The following is a 20,594-nucleotide window of genomic DNA, read 5'->3' as shown; positions in this document are numbered from 1 at the left end:
TTCTGAGTTTATTAAGATATATTTTGTTACTTGACAGTCGATTTTGCATTTGCCCAACCACGTTGAGGTGCCTTTCCTTTTCCTCATTGTGCTGCTTCTTTCCTTATTGTGGGAAGAGACTTTATTTGAAAAAATTGACTGCGTTTAGAACATAGCGTTTGAATTGACATGACTTTTTGCTGGTTGATTTCTTTGTAGGTAGAGCTCTCATCTGAGAACATAGGGTTATAAAACAGATTTAAGAAAGAAATAAAATTCACGTTCAGAATTTTTCAGTGTTCCTGTGCTCTATGTATTGGAGACTCTTAAAGATTTACGGTTTGAATCGGTAAGGCAAGTTATGTAGTCGTCATGCACAAAGCAGCTGAGTAGGTGCTTGGCTGCAGAGCTGCTTAGAATATAACCTTGAACTAGGAGCTAGAGAAAATAAAATTAATTAAAAAGGCATCAAGTGAGAGAGCACTATTACTGTTACAGCTTAAAGAAATGAATTACACATCTGCCTGCTAGTGCAACATGGCAAAGCTGTACTGTGAACTAGAATGTTTTGTCAGGGTCGTTCATGTTGCTAAGTGATTATAAATGTCTTGGAAGATCTGGGGTGAAGCCAGTTGATGAATTTTAGGTATCCCTTTTCAAATACGCTATGACCTGACCATGCAGGGGGAGACCACAGTGCTTAGTCAGTAGTGCGGCAGTCACTGGTAGTTAACGGAAGAGCTGGGCTACAGGGAGTATTTTAACCTCCTTTGGTCTGTTCAGTTTCTTGTTTTTCCGCTGTTATTCTCATGAATCCCTTTGTTTTATGTCTTCTCAAAAAGTCCCTAACAGAATCAGCTCCCTTGTTCAGTTCTGTAGGTCCTCATGTATTCTGAGTATAATATTGTTTGCACTTAGGTAACATGCGTAGCTGGCTACTAACATGTTGGATTTGGCTTGCTCTTAAAGCGGTTAAGAAGAAAAGAGGTTTTCAAGTTTACAAACATGAGAAGATAACACATGACTGTTCTGATTTGTCAATAAAATGTAAGCTTTTTTTTGTATTAAAATAAAGGGATGATTAGAACGGGAAAGAAAGAAGCACCTAGAAAAGTAGCACGGCAAGAAAAACATGTAAGCTGAGGGAGACCTGTGTTCCTGGATATCTGACATGTGTAATGCTTATTTTTCTTTCCTCTCTGCTTTCAAAAGTCAAGACAGTAAAATATAGCACTTTAAGTTTTACATTACTATTTGAAATTCTTTCATTCCGTGCTTGAGAATATAAGTGATACAACATCAGTAGACTGGTTTTGTTAAATTCATTAATAAATCTGCTGTTTGGTAATTGGTAAGTTAACCAGTGAAGTATAATAGAATGTTGCCTTGCAAGAAGGAGGAGCGTTTTAACAATTTTGAAACCTGTATGTAACACTTTGATATCTTAAGTAGGTTTGTACATTGTATTAATTAAGCAGAGAAAAAATGAATACTGGTTAGTTTTATGAAATACAGGGTGGTAGGAAAAAAAAAAAAAGAAAAAATGTGATACCTAAACCAACTTTATTTATTTATTTGTTTCTTGAGGGGGAAGAAATCAGCATTCCTTTTGTTCTGAAAAATGAAGGAAAGCAGTGCTGAGTTTTGGTTTCGGGGTGACTTCCTTACTAATGCTTTCTTCCCCTCTCAGTTTCTTTAAATATGCCTCTTCGCATATGTGTTTTGTAGATAATGTCTTGAAATTTTTTATCTGATTTCATTTTATAGCTAGACATAATATTATGTAATTACTTCAATTTCCCTTTGCAGCTAATCTAGTTGTGCTCCTAGTCTCTTTTGTTCCTGTCTCTGGGGAAGGAAAAAAGCAGCTTTATGTAAAGAACCTCTTAGTTCTGATACAGGCTAGTGCTTCTGATACTTATGGGTTTTAGGCAAATCAATTTTTTGTTCCCCACCCCCCAGATGAAAACCTACTGAAATCTATGTATGGTTCAGAAGTGATTTTATGAACGTCATGAAGTCTGGCAGTTTTGCTTTCTGTAGGGGTATAGACCTGTATGAAATGAATTCGAGGTGCTCGTAGAAGACCACTAATGGCCAAGCGTGGCAAAGGTACTAAATGAGACAGAACTTCTGGGTGCAAATATGAAGAACCATTGGAAGAATCTTACCTGAAACAGAGACTTCTTAGTAGTGTCTCCCCATGTGTGTTATGAGCAGGTGCTGGTGCTTTTGGTTTGGGAGGTTTGGATGTGGTCCTTGGGTTTAATACGCTTTCTGATGTCCCTCGGCTTGGGGAAAAAAGGTCTGGATTGTTTTGTTGGATTTGTGTGCTGTTTGCAATGCAGTTCTGTGCAGTTGTAGCCACTGTTCTTTTTTCCTGTTTACCATGTTAAAAACAAACTCCTAACAAAAGACAAAACAGTTGGTGGCAAACGAATGTCAGATAAAGCATCTGTTGGAAAATATAGAGAGTACTGCCTATTTCAGATGTATCTCTTGGTGTTTTTTCAGGGTCCCAGTAAAGTGTTGGTGTCCTGTTAAATGGCAGACACTGGCTATTGTGTGAGCCCATTTCTGTGCTACTGTGACTTCATCTTTTATGTCAAACAAGTGTTAGCTCTGAAGAGAGTGAGTTGGCTGGTTTTATTGTGTATAAGGCAATATTTCTCCTCTCTGAGCTCTGCGTACGCTTCTTGAGGAAGGCTTGTAAATGTCTATAGCTTTGATTTTATGCCATTTTTATAGATGGAAACTTGCACATAAGTTTTGTCTAGCTTGGAAGATTCTCTTGGGACTTTTGAACTAATGCTGATGAAAGAAAGTGCTAGTTGAGTATTTGAAAAGATCATAAAGCTGATGAAAACACCAGATTTTATCATTGTTACTTCAATAACTAGGACTTTGACAAAGCTGCCTTTTACTTAAGATTCACCACTTGTTTAGTTGAAAGTGTTAATGTTTTTGTGTAACTCTCTTGGGTCTGGCCTATTAGACCAGGTACAGTAAGGGATTCTTGCAAAGGTCTTTGGGATGCCAAAGGAAGTTTTAGTTTATTATTAGCATAGACATGCGTTATGTAATGCAACATTTTTTTTTTTTCTGACATAAAATGAAATAATGAAAAACTCTTGGAAAAACTAAACCAATGCAGAGATTATACTTAGTCAATATCATAGTCAATATACTTAGTCAATTTCATAAATAGACTACTATCATTTTGATCTGCCCTTAAGGGCTGTAGTGTGTACTGGAACTGAAACTTGAATATTTGTGTGCATATGTATTTACTGTCTCCTACATGGATGCAATTCTGACAAGAGAAGGTTATGCTATTGTCATTTGGGGTGTGAAACCTGGGATTGGAGAATAGTGGTTTTTTGCTGAGCTTGCATAAATCCGTGTTCACATCCCAGACTCTCTTGACTAACATTGGTAAAATACGTACATCAAACCACTGTCGACGTTTGGCTTCCTTACATGTTTGTTTGCGAAGAAGGTATAAAGATTTAGGTTATTTTTGCCCCAGCTTTTCAAAACTGCCCCTACCTCACCAAGTTCTGGTAGCTGCTCAGGTGAGCATTTGCAGTCCCTAATTTGAACAGATTTTCTCATTTCATCTTTGGTAGTGATTTAAATGAACCTGTTCTATTTTGAACCAAAGTGGAACTGAAACAAGCTTACCATCAGGCATGGTGTCTCAGCAGCTGTAGTGTTCTAAGCTGCTACTGCTCTTGGCTAGTGCATGTGGAATTACGTCCATGTTTCTTTTTGTGAATTAGATCACTTTATCGGCACCTTTCAAAAAAAAGGCACCAAAAAACCAGAAATTGTAGTTACGAAAGAAATATAATTGATTTTGAGGCCCTCAGGGCATGTTTTAAGTTCAAAAAAAACGAAAACAGGTAAGGCAGGTTGCAGTGAGGTTGTTGGGATGGAGGCTGTGTTCTACAGGTGCTTGGAGCGAGTGTCAGTTTAAAATGGCAGATTTGGGAACAAGATGTGCGAGCAAATGTGTTCCAAGACGGGTCAGTGGCATCCTTGCAAACACGTCATTTATAGTATTCAGTTTAGGACTAATGGGGCTTGTTAGCTTGTGCTTGATGCTGGAGAAATGCAATTATACTGATTCTGCAGCACTGTACCTCTGCCGGAGATAATAATTCCTCCCAGAAAGTGAGATAACAGTGTGAAGAGAGCTCTGGCCTAGAATTTGAAATGGACGTATTGTTTGGATAGTCTCAGCCTCCTCTCTCTTCCTGCTACCCCATCGTAACTCTGTATTATGGAACTTTGTAATTTTTTGCTTTTACTGCAGTTTGGCCAAGCCTCTGAAAATTTTCTGTGGGATTTAGTACTTAGATTTCCGAAGTAATAGTGAGAAAGGTAACTTGCTGCTTCTCCATTATGAAACTTGTTGCTAAAGTTTTCAAGGGAATTTCTCTGACCAATATTTTGTTTTTATTTGATTTTTAGTAGACGTTAATATCTTTTTAGCAAAGTGAACTAAAACCTTGGATTTTGGTTGAAAATTCAGAGAACAGAATTGTGCAGCTTTTTTAAAATTAAAGTGTAGAAACCATTATTACCATTATTATTTTATTTATTTATTTATATGTCTTTGTTGTCTTGCTGTGCCAGAAAATTCTAAAAAATCCGCTTCCTGGCATAGAATTGAACTGTGTTAGTTTCCAGGACTTCTCCTCATTTAGGGTTTGATTTTTTTTTTCGTTTGATTCTTTTTTTCTTTAGAAGCTGTCTATCCATTTGGATCAATTTCACTTCTACCTACAGAATTTTGAAGCTTATGCTATAGTGTACAGTGTGCGCACTTACATGTTGTTTTGAGTCACTCCTAGATAATCTTGATTTATCTCAATCTCGTGTTGCTTTAGAAATAAGACTTTTTTTAATGCAGGAAAGCAGTGTAAATTTGGAAATCAGTCAATATTGCACACAAAATAGAAACATTGTACTATATTAAATATTTGTTCAGTAGAAGCATTGAAATGTAATTTCTTGTGTTGATAATTAAAACTGAATTAATTTAATTATTACTAAAATTAAATTTAGACATAGAGGTAGGTAGTCCTAACCATAATGATTGTAGCTGGCTACTTTTTTCTTTTTGTTCTTTAAAGTTTTGGCAGCCTCCATACACTACTGCTATCTTTTGAACTCTGAAGTTCTTGTATCTCCAAGAAGTCGTATTTTTGCTGTTGCTTTAAACTTGTCCAGTTGATGAATGAATTTTTTTTTCATCCTCATTGTACTTTTTCTTCCCCTTCAAGTGATATACTCAAGGAAAATAGGTTTCCATCAAACTTTAATCGAGAGAATACTTGTAAATCTGGTGAATACCCTTGCTATTCTTAGTAAGGTAAAATGAATTCAAACTCCCACACATTTATTTCATGTTTCTTTATGGTAGCAGTGGATTAGGCTACTTTACTTGTTCTCATGCCCTTCACTTCAATTACATTTTTTTCCCCTTTGTGGTTTTTTTTTTTCAGTGAAGAACTGAATCAAAACTACTAGGCAAATTAACATATCCCTTTGAAAAATTGAATGAAAAATAATTCATATTAAAAAGTTTGCTTTTCTAACTGTTAAGATTTCCCTCCTGCCCTTGTTCTAGGTTGTTTTCCTGCTGTTGTTTTGTAGATGGCTTACTTTCCCCCCCCCCTTTCTGTTAGTCTCTTTATTCTGATGCAGGCATAGCATAGGCCTACTTGTGGATTATGTTTGCTTATCAGTAGCTACAAGAAATATTGTGTACTTTTGAGGTTTTTTTTTTTGTGGAAAAAGTATACAGTTACATTTCAAAAAAGGAAAGCTAAAAGTTTATTACTCTTTCAGTTGGTTACATTGCAGCCTTTAGCATTCAGTATTTTTTTCAACTAGCTTGTTGTAATGACTATTGTGAAAGTGAAACTTAAGTTGCTACAGTTACTGTCTCAGTGTTGTGTTTAGATTTTTTTTTTTTACGTTGTAACATTAAGTTCATTCTGTTGAGTTCTGGTTATGTAGCCAGTTGAATTTTTCTCGAATACTGCATATACTGAAGATGTTTGCATGGGTTGCGTAGAATCAGATTTTCTTTAAAGGAGAAAAATATCTCTGATAAGTAGCAAGGAGAAAGGAACATGTCTGTTCTGCACATTGCCCAGAGAGGTTGTGGAGTCATCTTCTCTGGAGATGTTCAAAACCTGCCTGGACGTGTTCTTGTGTGATCTGATCTGGGTGGTCCCGCTCCGGCAGGGGGATTGGACTAGATGATCCTTTGAGGTCCCTTCCAATCCCCAACATTCTGTGATTTGTATTTTGCATTTCTTTAATGGAAGAAACTAATTCTAAGAAAGTTCTCACATTTTCTAATGACCTGTTTAGGTGCAGAATCTTGATTTATTAACTCTGTAGATTTTTTTTTTGATGCACGATCTTTCCTATTTCATAGACTTTTGTTTATTCTATAAGCATGGTGATAATGGTTGGTTTAAAAAAAGTAGTTTGTCAAATAAGCAGATACACTGAGAAAGCAGCTAGACTAAATTTTAACTGGGTAAACCTTCACTTTTTTGAAACAGGAGATCAGCAAAATCTCGAAGCAGAAGTCCGTATTCATCAAGGCACTCGAGGTCTCGTAGCAGGCACAGATTGTCTAGATCTAGAAGTCGTCATTCAAGTATTTCTCCTAGTACATTGACTCTGAAGAGTAGCCTGGCTGCCGAGCTGAACAAAAACAAGAAAGCAAGAGCTGCTGAAGCAGCCAAAGCCAGTGCGAAAGCTTCCAATACTTCAACACCTACTAAGGGAAACACTGACGCTGCTGTAAGCGTGCCTCAAGTGAACAATGTAAAGGACCTGAAGAAAGTAAAAACTGAGCACACGCCTTCTCCTACAAGCAGCGCAAATTTGAAAAATGACAAGGCAAAAGCAAAAGTCCCGCTTCCTGAAGCAAAAGGGGAAAACAATTTAATTGCAGACAAAATTACTAAACAGAAACCTGCAGCAGTAAAAGAGAATAAAGCAACTGTTGTAAAACAGCCACCGGTCACTGTAAAAGAGAAAAGCAAACCGAGTACACCAAGTGTAGTAACCAAGGAGAAGGATCGAATCGTTGCACTACCAACCTCCACACTGCCACCCTTGCCTTTGCCTCCCACGCTGCCTGAAGATAAAGAAACTGATAGGTGAGTCGTGACATGCGTTGGCTTTTTGAGGTTGTCTATTCCTTGTTGTTGTTCTTTTTTCTTTATTGTTAGTATTTCCTTTGGAAAAGAAATATAATCCTGTTTGCTAGATCAGGCTGATGCATAAGATAGTTTGTTCTTGCTCTTCACTTGTTTAACATGGCTGATTATTAGTGAACTGAAAGCATTTGATCTTAAAAAAAAAAGTTATTTAGCTGGTTCTTGAGAAGGATTTAGTCTAGGAGCAATCTTTCAATAAGAAGTACACTAAAGAGATGATTTAAAATTGCTGGTACATAATAGCTTTGGGACTGATGCAAGGATGCATTCAAGGATTCAAGATTTCAAGTTCAGTGAGAACATGTACATACTTCTGGGGAGAAGTTGAATTCAGTAGCAATATGTGAAAATTATTTAATTAGCTGGAGCTTGTGGTAAAGATTCTCTTCCCTTTGGAAGGCAATTGTTTCTATAGCTGTGAATTTTTTTTTAGTGTAATTTATCTCGGAGATCAGTATTATTTTGACTATCTATAACGGAAGGGAAGTTTGTGGCTTGTCATTTGTGTTAACTTTTGAAGCATAAAAATTGGTCTGTAGTGAAGAGATTAATGTCTGTATTTCAAGCATCATCTGAATTTAGACTACATTAAGTCTGCTCACAGTCCAAACAGAGAATATATGCTGTGCTTTGTATTGGAAAATTATGCTGTTGAGCTATAATTGACTATATATGTTTTGATTTGGTGATGGAAGTTGAGAAAAGTTACTTTTGTTTTTACTTATGTTATTACATGCCTCTCATGTATATGAGAAATCAGCTTCTCACAATAAGTAAAACAAAATTTCTTAGCATTGAAGTAATAGCTAATTTAGATGTGATATATCTTTGTAAAAAATCAAACTGTAAAAGAAAAACTCAAAACCTTATGAAATACTTTATTTGTATTCCATATCTGCGAAACTAGCCTGTTGTCTCTTGTTCTTTGAGAAGTGCATAGTGTTTGTTTGAGTAGTAAAAGTAGTTGTAACTAGAGGTGTAAATGTTTCTCTTGTGTTTGCTAGTAATTTAATGCTATGTTAAACATTAGGATGCACAGGAAGTCTTGGCAAATAAATACAACCTAACAAGGTATTAGACAGATTTTTTTTTTTTCGGTTTTTAGTAGTGAAAGAGTAATCTTGTTTCCTGCCCCTCAGCACTCTAGCAAATGTATTTCCAGTTGTTGAGAGTGACATCTGTGTGGCGAATGTATAGTTGCATTTAAGTTTATGACAAAGGTGTCTTCTCTAGGTAAATGGGGTTTCTGACACTGTTACTTGAGAGCAAGATTTACTATTTTAACTAAAAACTAGGCTAACTAGTTTAACTAAAATATATGACTGGCTTTGCAGTGTTAATTGCAGTAATAGGAAATGAGATTTCATCTTGAAGCTGGCTGATTGCGTCTCATTATTAATATTTTTTAATGTAAAGCCTGTTTCAAGTATAACTAAACTGCACAGAGGAGTTAATCTGCAATCAAATGGTTCTGTCAGCACTGGGCTTGTGCTCCTTTTGAAACAAGAAAGACACCTAATGCTTGCAAACAGCTGCATTAGAAAGATTAATGACAAGTGATAAAATGTCATTTTATGCTCTGCTTAGTTTTGCCTGTAGGATGTTATAAACTTCAGATCAGAATGGTTGTGATTACAAGTCATGATAAAGCGTAAGCTATCAAAGAGAAACAATCTATGTTTTTTAGAGGGAAGGAGGGCAGAGGTATTTACCTTGGTCTCAGAGTTGCTGTGGGGAAATTGTGCCAATAAAGCAAGCTTGATGCTTTGCAGAACTGGCTGGTTCCTAATGTCGTGTCAGTTGTGAAGTTCAGTAAGAATCTGATAAACCCACAAATTATTTAAAGGAACAGCAGTGTTGCAGAATCACTGTGTAGGGTAGCTGAATGTGAAACTGTTCTGGTGGTCAGTGATGTGTGATTTAACAGACCTGAGAAGAAGGCTGCTCTTGGCTGCCTCAGTTTTCATGTACCCTTTTAAAAATCTGTTTCAGAACCTCTTATATATTGTACTTTCATTAATATTTAGGGGCAAAATTGTGAGAGAACTACAAATGTATGAACTTCAAAATTAAGAATATTTCTTGACTGTGACAATTACATATGCTCTCCCAAGATGCTTTATTCTTTATCGCATGCCAACCACTGTATTTGTGATGAGGGCAGAATATAATTTCTTGAGGTGGTGCTTTAAATTCAGGCAGTGGCAGCTTGAGAAGTAGCAGAACACATTCAAGTGTTCTGTTTTCCTGGGGAAGCATAGACGTATTCGAAACACGGGAATGCTTTATTTAAGTATATAAAGATTGCTAATTGCAATTAGCATAAGAAAGAATATGTGCATTCTCCCATGATGGAAGATAGCAAGATCTTCCCATTTACAGAAGTTCCTGCTTTACCTATGACACTAAGTAGGTAAGAAGTTGTAGAAAAACCTCCAGAAAAAGGTTCTCAGAGAAGGATGCTGACAGTAGAATAATGCGATTTGGAAAACGTCCCCTCAAAGCAGGTTTTCTTGATGCAAAGACAAAGTTTGAAATTTAAAGAGAGAATGCTGTATGAGAGTCCTGTGGGGGAGAAACAGGTAATCATCTAAAGTTTAGAGATGGTTGTGGGTTTAAAACTGCTGGATATGCAGTAGCCACACAAATCTAGCTAAACTAAAGGAAATTCTAGTAAAATGGAATCATGTGTTGAGAAGAAAAATCCTGCAGCAAGTATGGTGTTTTCAGAGTTTCCCCATTAGAATGGGAAGAGCATCTCTAGAATTATTGTGTATGGTAATTATTAAAGGAATGCATTGCTATGTGTGTGTTTAGGGGATTTTTCTCAAGACAGATTGCCTGTTGATATCTGTAACCTAATTATGGTTGATGATTAAAAAATAGTCAGATATCAGTAACCCGTGGCAGAAAAACATTTAGTCATTTTTCCATCCTTTTTTTTTTTTTCCCCTTGATTTGCATCCTGATCACTAGAAACATGTTTAATCTGGAGTGTTTCAGCAAACATAGGAGATGGGAATCTGTATACGAGGTGGTGTGGACTGCCTCGTAATGCCCTGCAGTGTTACTGTAACTACGAAGCTCATTATCTCTGGAGACCAACTTTATAGAGAACTGGATTAAGATAATCATCTCTTTTATATGAGAAGTCAGTCAGAGTACAGATTTTACCAGTACACTTCTTGATGTCTGACAGCACCTGAACTCTAAATATTCCTAATAGTCTAGGCCATAAGCTTCAGAAGAAGCTTGTATGACAGAAGAAGTCTGGCCTGTAACGCCTGCTGTGTCATCTAACCTTGGCTTTCACCAGAAAGACGTGATTTCACAGTTTCTGTAGAATTTTGGTAGTTAGCTGTGCATCTTCGAGAGCTATTTGTGGGTCATTTGTAAAGCATAAATCAAAGCCCTGCAACTTCTAAGAGCAAATACTTCAAATGTTGATGCATTGGCAGCCTAGAATGTATTTTAAAAAAATAATTCCAATAGGTTTTCCTTTATGTATGGCAATATCATTGTACTTTGTTCAACTTATTAGCAAAATGGTGTCTTTTTTAATAGTTTGCGAGAGAATCTTTCAGTGAAGTCAGTTAAAGAAGCAGAGAAGAAACTCCGGCATCTGCTTGCAGACTTGCCGCTTCCACCTGAGTTGCCTGGAGGAGCTGACTTATCCAAAAGTCCTGAAGAAAAGAAACCAGCAGTTCAGTTACACAGCAAGAGAAGACCAAAGTATGTTCTTTAGCCTTTTTTATAAAGCCTATCAAGCAAGTAGAAGTTACAATAGTTTCTTTAAAATACATTATTTTCAGAAGAATTCTACTTTTTCAATTACTGTTTTTAATATTAATGAAGCTTGAATCAAACTGTGTGGTTTATTGCCGCTTAACGGTAGTAAGCCGGTTATCTAATAATGCTCATAAATATTTAGTGTTGAGGGTTTTTTTCAAAGTTAGACAATCCTTAGATAGATTAGCTGTGTTCTTAGAAATGTTTGTTTTTTTCTAGAATATGTGGACCACGACACGGTGAAACGAAAGAAAAAGAAATAGACTGGGGAAAGCGCTGTGTGGATAAATTTGATATCATTGGTATTATTGGTGAAGGCACTTATGGGCAGGTTTACAAAGCCAGAGATAAAGACACAGGTAAGTTCAAAAAAAGTAATTGTAATCTTGTAATTCTAAAGTGAACAGGATATTTTGACTTTTTTTTTTTCATATGGAATAAAGTTTGTGGTATTCTGCCCTCTAATGTTGGGAAAGTTTTTAGTTGTTGGTTTGTTTAGTTTTAAATCTAGCATTTCTCTTAATCAGAAATTATCTTTTGCTGCCTTGGAAGAATCATTTATCTGTGAAATTGTGGCCAAAAGCAAGCTGAGTAGTCTTAATTTCTAATTCTTATTTCTTGAATTTTGATGCTCTGTACACAATTGAGCTATGGAAGAAGAGGGTAGATACTCTGGGGAAACAAAATGGCAGCCTAGACAGTTTGACAAAGGATAACGAAGTTTCTGAAGGGATGTAAGAGTGAATGAAGCTATGCATGAGATTTAGCCATTTTTCTTCTTTGCGTTCCGATAGTCGCTAGCTGATATTAGGAAGAGGTTCTGCCTCTGTGCAACACAGCCCTGAGGTGTTGCGTGTTGACTATTTTTCTTGCAGTATAACTGACTTTACAACAGTGACATAATTTTTAAATTTCATGTTAAACTGTTGCTCAAATGAGCAAGCAGTCACCACTATGGTAAGTAAGAATGTTGTAATGTAGCTTCTAAATAGATAACGCATTGACATTGATCCTTCGTACGTGCTGTATGTTGCTTGACAGTTTGGTGTTCAATTAGTAGTTCTTTCTGTGACTGCTTGCCCTTCTGGCTTACTTGTGCATGCTTTGAATGCTGGATATTTTTCTGCCTCAACAGTAACTGAATCCCATAGGATCATATACCAGCCTCAGTTCCTTCTTTCTGATCTTCAGAAGAATCAGCAGTGTAATTAAAATTCCTTCTTCATTCTTCACCTGTGCTTGCCTCAGTGTGCAAACTTCAGTTCTGAAGTTGAACTGTCACAGATTTTATTTTTTACCTCTACCATTGCCAAGCATTGTTAGGTGCTTCTTCCTGGTCTCCTGGGATTCTGTTCTTCACACATTTAACTTTATAATCCTGTCATAACTGTATCGCCTCTTTGACAAGCTTCAGGTTATTTGTGTGTGACAGTCGTAACCTCCAGTAGAAGTTGCTGTTCTCTGTATTGAATGGGTCCGTACAGTTACAGCAAACCTTCCGTTAGCTTTGGATCCAAATCTTGTGCGAAGAATGGCATTGTGGCCTTTGAGATACCTTATAACTAGCTGTACAGTGGGCTTTCAAAGCAAGTGGGTGTTGTGTCCTATTGGAATGTGATCTATTGTGTATGTATTGTATGCACTGGCATAGGGTAAGGCCTTTTTAGAGCTAACAAAGCTATCTGTGCTGTCAATAAACTTCCCAGATACAGCAATAAACTTCCAAGAACAAAATGGTTGAGCTGGCGTACAGTCTTTGTAATATTTTCCATCAGGAGTAGATCCTGATCCTGCCATTTTGCAGAATCCAGCTTCATCCAGCCCAGCCTGTAGTAAAATAATAAGGAAAATTTCTCCTCACTGTAAACATGACGGTGACACTTCTGCTTGTAGAAAGCATACTGATGAATTTGAGAACTCTTTAGTCATCTGCCTCATCTTGAGTTATGTAGTATTTCTGGCTAAATATATGCATTCTGACCTGTGGTGATATAATAATAAGAAATCTAGAGCAGACACAGGCCTCTGTCTCTAGAGCTGCCCTCGATAATCACTCTTATATGGGGGCTTATTGATAGACCTGGTGGTATATCAGGGCACGGGTGAGTGAGGTATGCAGGAGGAAGAAGACAAGCCTTACAGGGGGTAGCTGAAGATTCTCAGTTGTAGTTTGGATTCTCCATGTTGTAGTTTCTCAATAATAGTTAATTCTGTTTCCATTCAGTATCATGTTTGATGTAAGCATCAAAATGTAACTCTTTAGGCTGTTCAGAAATAATAACAAATGGGAAGAGTTTTAAAAACGAGTGAACAGACTCGGCGAACTAAATGGCATGGTTTGGTTGCTAATCTTAATGGTTTTTTATTTAAATTTTCTCTTAGGGGAAATGGTGGCACTAAAGAAAGTACGCTTGGATAATGAAAAGGAAGGGTTTCCAATTACAGCTATTCGGGAGATTAAGATTCTTCGACAGCTTAATCACCAAAGCATTATCAACATGAAAGAAATAGTGACAGATAAGGAAGATGCTTTGGACTTCAAGAAGGACAAAGGTATGTATGCTAACACAGGGCTAGCTCTTTCTGGTCCTGTGCTTATTATGGTACTCTGCTATGCTGGATTTGAAATTAAGCTTTATTGAAAAATAGGTTTGCAAATAGTGATGCTTGACAAGGGATTTTAATTTTGATTTAATTTTATTTAACTTGGCTGTGCCTTTTGTTCTTAGAAACATTTTTGAAAATATTTTGTGGGATAGAAAAATGTGTTGCTTGATTCCAGTTTTGCTAGAGAGGAACAGCTGTTTGACTCCTTGATACTCAACAAATTACAGAGGCCAGCAACAATAGGAGGCTTTTAATTGTGAGCTTCTTTAGCCTTTTATTTTCCTCGAAGTATTTTCTCATATAATTTAGAGTATTGCAGACTCAGTGCTGAAGAGATGTTTTTCATTGTAGGCCTTGGTTTTATTTGAATTGCGCTTCAGTTAGTTTTTTCATAATTGGACGTGTGTGTCTTGAAGCCTAGGAGAAGGATAAACGAGAAGAATGAAAAGCAAGACTTGTGTGGTGGTAGTAGTAGTGTTTTTCCCCAAATAGAAGGCATGCAGACTTTTAGTCTTTTGGTTCCTTCAGTGTTAAGTCTGGCTTGTTTGTGTTACTGCAACCTCCTTAGCCTAGAGAATGAAGTAAACAGAGTTGAAATCTTCCTGTGTTGGTGCTTGGTACTTTTGATATTGGAGTGGCCAATTTGTATTTGGAGGCCAAGTCTTAACAAACTTGTCATTTTGGGGTATTTTGGTGTCCTGTGGGCAATTTGATACATGGTTTAACTGGGGACGGTGTTTGGATCGTGGTACCTTGTGCTTCTTCCCTACTCTCTCAGGATCCCTGAGTTTCTGTACAGCATGCCCAGCACCAGTGCGGGTAGAAAATGCCATGTGTGCTTCAAGGCCAGCAGACACACCAGATGACATTGTGATGAGTCAGAAGATGGCTGTCAAAATTAAGCAGGAATTAGTTTGGCTTTTTTTCCTAGCATCTTCAGAAAGTATAATACCTTGAAGGGTATACAACACTGACATGTGACATGTTTTTGTGGCTAAAAGCAGGAAGCATCTAGGAAAAGAGTTTCTCTAGATGTGTGCGGGTTCAGTGGTCAGCACACAATCTGAATCCTGAGAGCCTGCAACAGCCAGTTCAGGCTTCTCATGTGAATCTTGTACTGAGTTTTAATTAGGTCTAACCTCCTTGGCTAATGAGACCACACTGAGCATTGACTTAGTACTCAATGACTTATTAATTAATTTTCTCCTTTTCTATTTGGTGCCATGTTTAGGATTGAATTGTACATTTTTTTGATGTGCTTCAAACTGTGTGTCTCATTAATTTCAAATGTTATTTTTTTGTCCAACTCTGTATTTGTGCTTTTGATACTGTTTTCAATTTAATTTCTCATTCTTATTTAACAGCTTATTAAAACAATTGCATTTTCAGAAAATTTGCAAGCAAAGAGGCTTCTCTGGAGGTGCTAGAATAAAATTAGTTTCTGATAGTCTCTTGAAACATTAGCACGATAATGCGATTGTGCTGTTACAATTTGTCTGTGAAAAGATGGAAGGTTTGTTTTTTTGGGGGGCACTGTATTCTGTATTTCTCTAATAAATAGTTCATTGTGAGGTGAGGATTTATAGCTGAGACATGGCCAAATTGTGTAGTCTGTTCAGGGAACAAATGCAAGTGGGAGGAAGTTTGGTCATTGTCACACAAACCATTGCAAACACAAAAGTAGGGCGCTTGGCTTTAGAAGGAACCATTATGAAAGTGGTAGTAATGTTCTTACTCAGGCAGACCTTACAGTAGAATCAAAGTGTTTTGCCCTCTGGTGAACATGCTTAAATGTGTTACATGCTTAGCTGTAGAATATAACTCTTGCAAAACCCTGCTGATAACCCATTTGTAAAAGCAGGCAATGAGAACATTTCTGCCAACACGTGTTCCTCTAGCTAGTATGAGTCATGTTAATTTTGTGTCTAAGACTGACTGTCATATCCTGGTCTATTACTTGTCTGCTTATTCACTTAAGGTGGTGGTGTTTGTTTGAATTTGGTTGGATCTCAGTAGTTTAAAATGCAGCAAATTTAGTTTTCTGACTCTAACATAAATGTTGGGCGTACTTTTTACAGTACTTATTTTAAGGATGCTTTTTAAGATGGTAACATTGGCCTGCAAACCAGCAATGGCTTGGCTTGTACAACCTCATCCTGATACTTTGAGCTGTTATATGTTTTTAAGTGACATAATCCCGTGTCTTCCAAGTTTTTGAGTATCTGACTTGTCTCAATATTTTTGACAGCATTTTACTTATAAAGAAAATGGAAGAAAAGTATATCTGTGTTTCATCCTGGCCAGCCTGAGGTCTAAGTTTAACGATAGGAGCAACTTTAATAGATAGAATTGGTTTTATTCTTTCTAAATGAACCATTAGAAAAAGAAATGTGACACATTGGAACAGTGTGTTACAAGTGTTTTAAGTGTATATCCATCAGTGGGAATACAGCATATCAGACAGCACATTTGTTTGTATAGGTTGGACGCATACAGAGCTGAGTGGATGATACATGAGGCTGCTGTACTGAAGATCTCAAGTCTTTAACTTTGCAGTCTTCAGTATGGATGAGATATGCTTGATAATAAAGGGGGAGAATAGCATTGCTGATTACTAATTGGTAATGTAACATCTTGATTCTGAGGCAGGATCCTGCCAGGTAAAGTGTATGTGTATCCATTTTGTGTGTTTCTCATGTAGGCTTTTCTCCTCTACTTACTGTTCAGAGGGAGACAGGTGAACACACAAGCTTAGGGGTGGGAACACATAGTTTCTATTCTGTCATGTGTTTATATCTGCGTAACAGCTGACTTAACAGCATGTTCAGCCTATTTTTATTTTTTTTTTAAACCTCCTCTGCTTCTCTCAGGGCATAAAGCTTTATTTGGCTTGATAACACCGATGAGCTATAGTTTCCGTTCAATATTTCCCTAAAATCTCAGAGCTCTGGTTATTTTTGTTGAAAACATTTTCTTCTAGTGAGCTAGTGCAGGAGAAATTGTGTCAGTCTTTGACAGTAGTAGAAGCAGCCTGACACTGTTGGTGCTTATAACCAAGTCTTCTGGCAACTAAACTTTCCTTTGCTTTTCTTTTTGTTTGCTTGATGGTGGTTCAAATTAATTGGAGTTCACTGTAATGAACTTCATGTCCTTTTGGAGCAGAGCTTGGAGCAGGAGGATTGTACTTTGCAGAATCTCTTCTGTCAGTGTTTTTTTAATTGAGAAAGTTTGTGTGACATTCCCTGTGCAACAGTAATTGAAGAAAACAGGATTTAAAACAGAAGTTGAAAACAAAGAGCTATTTCCTAGGTATTTTTGAAATCTATACACCTCATAAGCTAAGTTAGTTGAGCCACTTCATCAGTCGCGAAGTGAATCATTGGAAAAAGGACCTTTCTTGGAGCTTTCGTCAGCTCTGGTTTGTTTTCTCAGTCTGTCATTTATATGATTCAGGTGTGTCTCTCTTTGGGCACCTGAGATGGTCCTTCAGTTCTCAGTTGCCTCTTCGTCAGCTAGAAGCTGTTTGCCAGTGCTCAGCACTCTAGCTGTGGGACTGCCGTGTTCTCTTTTTACCAAACACGTGGAAAGTGCCTGACTTAGCTTTTGTTGAGGTGAATGTAAAACCAGTAGGTGTACTGACTGACATCTCTTCCTCCTTTTGACTAGAAGAAGCATTTTGAGTTGCTAACCTGAGGGAGGATGTAAAACTTTGCATGGGAGACTAATAAAAAAAGATCTGGCTAACATCGCGGCTTGGGTTTTTTTGTATGTATGGATTATCTGTTTGGATCGTGTGCATGTTTTTCTATAATTAATTTTAAGATCTAAGCTTCCTTTAGGTTACATTTTGAATTGATTTGCAGTACAAATTAACAAACCTTTTTAGGCACGAAGTTGGTATTTATCTCAAGAGTAGAGTAGTGCGTGTGTCAAAAAGACGCTGACTCTGCGGTACGTTGTCGTATGACCAGCAGATTACTTTCTCACAGCCTTCAAGGAGTACTTTATCTGAAAGCTTGTGGCTTGGAAGGAGTCTGTGACAGCAGTCATGCAGTCATCAGAGAGTACTTCATTACAGAGTTCTTTCTCTACTTGTATTATAGCTAGCTTTATGTGGATTTCCTGGGAAGTTGACTAAAACCAAACCAATCTGATTTTCAGAAACCTCTAATGATCTACAGCTTGCCATGCTGCTCCTGAAATAGCTGATAGAAACTTCTTGCTCAGATAGTTTTCATGCTACAGCTAAGTTGTTGGGAGTAGCGTGACTGCTTGAGTGGTGCTTCCCATTCGTGTGTGCTGTACTGGACTCTGGTCTGGAATGAGTGCAGACTGAATTGTGTGGCTTTTCAACTTGATCCATGTTGTGGCAAAATGAGAAAAATCCCTGATTATTAGTTAAAGACTTCCAATATGTTTGGTTTGCTTTTCCTCCACTTTAAGATTTTAGTTCAGTTTCTTATTTCCCTGTAGTATGTGATGAAAGAAGGATGGTCTTCATGCCCAGGGCTTCAGTATGCCCTTGGCTCATACATGAATTTCAGAACATGTTTCCATGTACGTGCAGTTTGGGTTGGATTTGTTTCAAGAGGAGACTGCAATTGAATTTGCAATGGGAGAATAACACTGTCATCAAGTAAAAACTTAATATTAGGTGAAAATGAAAAAAAAAAAGGAAAAGTTCTGGTTTTCTTAGACTAAATTTGTCTTAAACAGAAAGTTTTGTGATGTCTAAATGGGAAAATGAGTACAGCAGTGATCCTTTCTTTAATCTTTAAGGTGTTTAATTCAGTGGCTATGCCTTTATTTGGTGTTTCTCAAATTAGAAAATAGATTTGTAAAATATGAGCAGAAAGAAAAGGTGAGTGTTTGTTTAAGGGACTTTAAATGTAAGGAACTTTAAGGAAGTTTTATCTTTTAGTTTTCAAGCTCTGTTTGATAGAACTATGTTTAAAATTATCTTGGAATACAGTGTATCGTGAGTACCAGAAGAGAAATGTTAAGGAAACGAAAGAGTAAATATAATCCAATTATCTCTAATCAATCAAGGGGAAAAAAATAATCTATGTATTGCATAGAAGACGCTGAGGAATCTTATTAGCAAAATTAAAATCTGATGGAGTCTCATTCTGAACAGTGAGTACAGAACAAAATTTTGAAAACCTGTTCAACAACTCGGCATTGTACGTACCATGAACTGAATGAGGCAGGGATCCTGTTTTTTTAAGCCTTTTTATATTTCAAGATACTATTGTAATGCAGATACACAAGAATTGAATTAAAATTTGCATATAATAAGGATCCTCTGGTCTCCCAGTTCCTCTGATCTGGATCTAATCAGATATTTTGAGAAACTCTGAACACTTTCCTTATGAAATTACATTTGAAAAATATTTGCTTAAAAGCTGTCATCTACATAGGCCCTTAGATCATTCTCCCATCCCACTCTGCCCGACCCACTTGTATCTTACTTTGGGAGCAAATGCATAACTGGATGTCCTGCTTTGTTGGATCTGTGCGATTTGGTGACAGTCCAAAAAAGTCCAGAGCCTGCCCGTGTCACAGAAATGCAAAGTATGTTTTGTCGTTTTTTTTGGCCCCTCAGAGCATCCTTTGCAGGTTACAGATCATCAGTGCCATGTTCTGTTGACTTAGCCGTTTTGTCTGCATAGCTTTACAGCATTATACCCCAGCTCGTTTTGTGTTTGAATTAAGAAAACTGCTACTGTTAGAGCTCCATGATTTGAAATATATGAAGAGGAGGAGATGTATTAATCCTTTCATAATTCTAAATTGATATCTCCCTTTCTGACTCTTTCCAATACTAACTGAGAAAATGGTCAAAAACATGATTTTTTTTTCCTAAGTGCAAACAAAAGGAGTAGGGTGAGGACTGTTTCAGTCTGTGTGAGTCTCTCTTATTTACTGTGTACCTCCCTAGTAGATCCATGTTATCTTTTCCTCATAATCAGAAGTAGGCAATTTTACTACTGTTGAGCTGTTCCAGCTGCTGCTCCGTCAACATGCAGTAACATTAAGGTTTCTTGTTACCTCAGTAGATGAGGGAATGGAGATGAGCTGTGTGATATTACTAAAGGAAATGGGGCACCCAAAACATAAACCCCCTGTTAGTGCTCTGTCTTAGCATGTGGAAATGGACTGTAGGCTGCTTCCCACCCCACAGGTACTTACTTGTTGGGAAGTGCAGGTCTCTAACCTAACAGCGGTAAGGTGAGTAACACTTCAGTCAAATAAGTAATTCTGGGTTTGTTTGAATTGGGTGCACTTTACAGTAACAGAGCTTTAGGTGTTTTTATGACACTGCTTCCAGAAATGTGGATATTGGACAAAGCTAGCATGAAACAAGGAGTCGTTTTAAAACATAACCTGACCTCATAAAGGAAAGAATGATTATTTTGTCTGTTATGTTTTCCTTTTTGAGAAATGGATATTCGTATGGCATTGGTTTCGATTAAACTAACAGATGCTATAAGCTCGAACTCAGACTATGCTGTAATAAGCAGACTTCTACCTATGCATAGTTCGCTTGTGAATTCTTCCATGACTTTTTTCTTCTTCCTGGATATCTATAGCTTCTTTGCCTGTTATTATCCCCTGATCCGATGAAAACCAATGGAGATTTGAAATGACTGAGTGGAGTAATGTTAATTGTTTTGTTGACAAACTGTAGACCTCTATCAGAAAAGAGCACCGTGTTTGTCTAGAAATAAACTAACAGAAGTTTCACTTCAGTTTGCTTGATACCTTTTTTGCAGCTACAGTCACTTCCAAATATAGCTTGCGTGGTACCGAAAATGGGGTTGTAACGGTTAGACCGCTGAGGCTAGTAGACTAGTTTTAGTAGTTTCCTGTAACCAATGAATAAGATTCAGCTTTGACAGTTTTTGTTTTTAAAACAAATTCTAACATTGTATAATATGTAGTAGTACACGAAGTGAAATGGAT

The 20,594-nt window shown here is 37.2% G+C and overlaps 1 protein-coding gene across 1 annotated transcript in view; it reads left to right on the top strand.

Annotated features, from left to right (window-relative positions):
* CDK13 (cyclin dependent kinase 13) overlaps positions 1–20,594 on the top strand; it is a 49,786-nt gene that overhangs the window by 5,096 nt on the left and 24,096 nt on the right. The window contains exons 2-5 of the mRNA XM_086615028.1: positions 6,567–7,172; positions 10,797–10,964; positions 11,241–11,380; positions 13,404–13,574. Coding sequence (XP_086471154.1) covers positions 6,567–7,172; positions 10,797–10,964; positions 11,241–11,380; positions 13,404–13,574 — 1,085 coding nt within the window. The remainder of the gene's footprint in view (positions 1–6,566; positions 7,173–10,796; positions 10,965–11,240; positions 11,381–13,403; positions 13,575–20,594) is intronic.

The sequence above is a fragment of the Tauraco erythrolophus genome, chromosome 7 (genome assembly GCF_009769465.1).
Source record: "Tauraco erythrolophus isolate bTauEry1 chromosome 7, bTauEry1.pri, whole genome shotgun sequence".
NCBI classification, from domain to species: domain Eukaryota; kingdom Metazoa; phylum Chordata; class Aves; order Musophagiformes; family Musophagidae; genus Tauraco; species Tauraco erythrolophus.
Note: the sequence above shows the minus strand (reverse complement) of the source record. Positions and strands in the feature narration are given on the sequence as shown.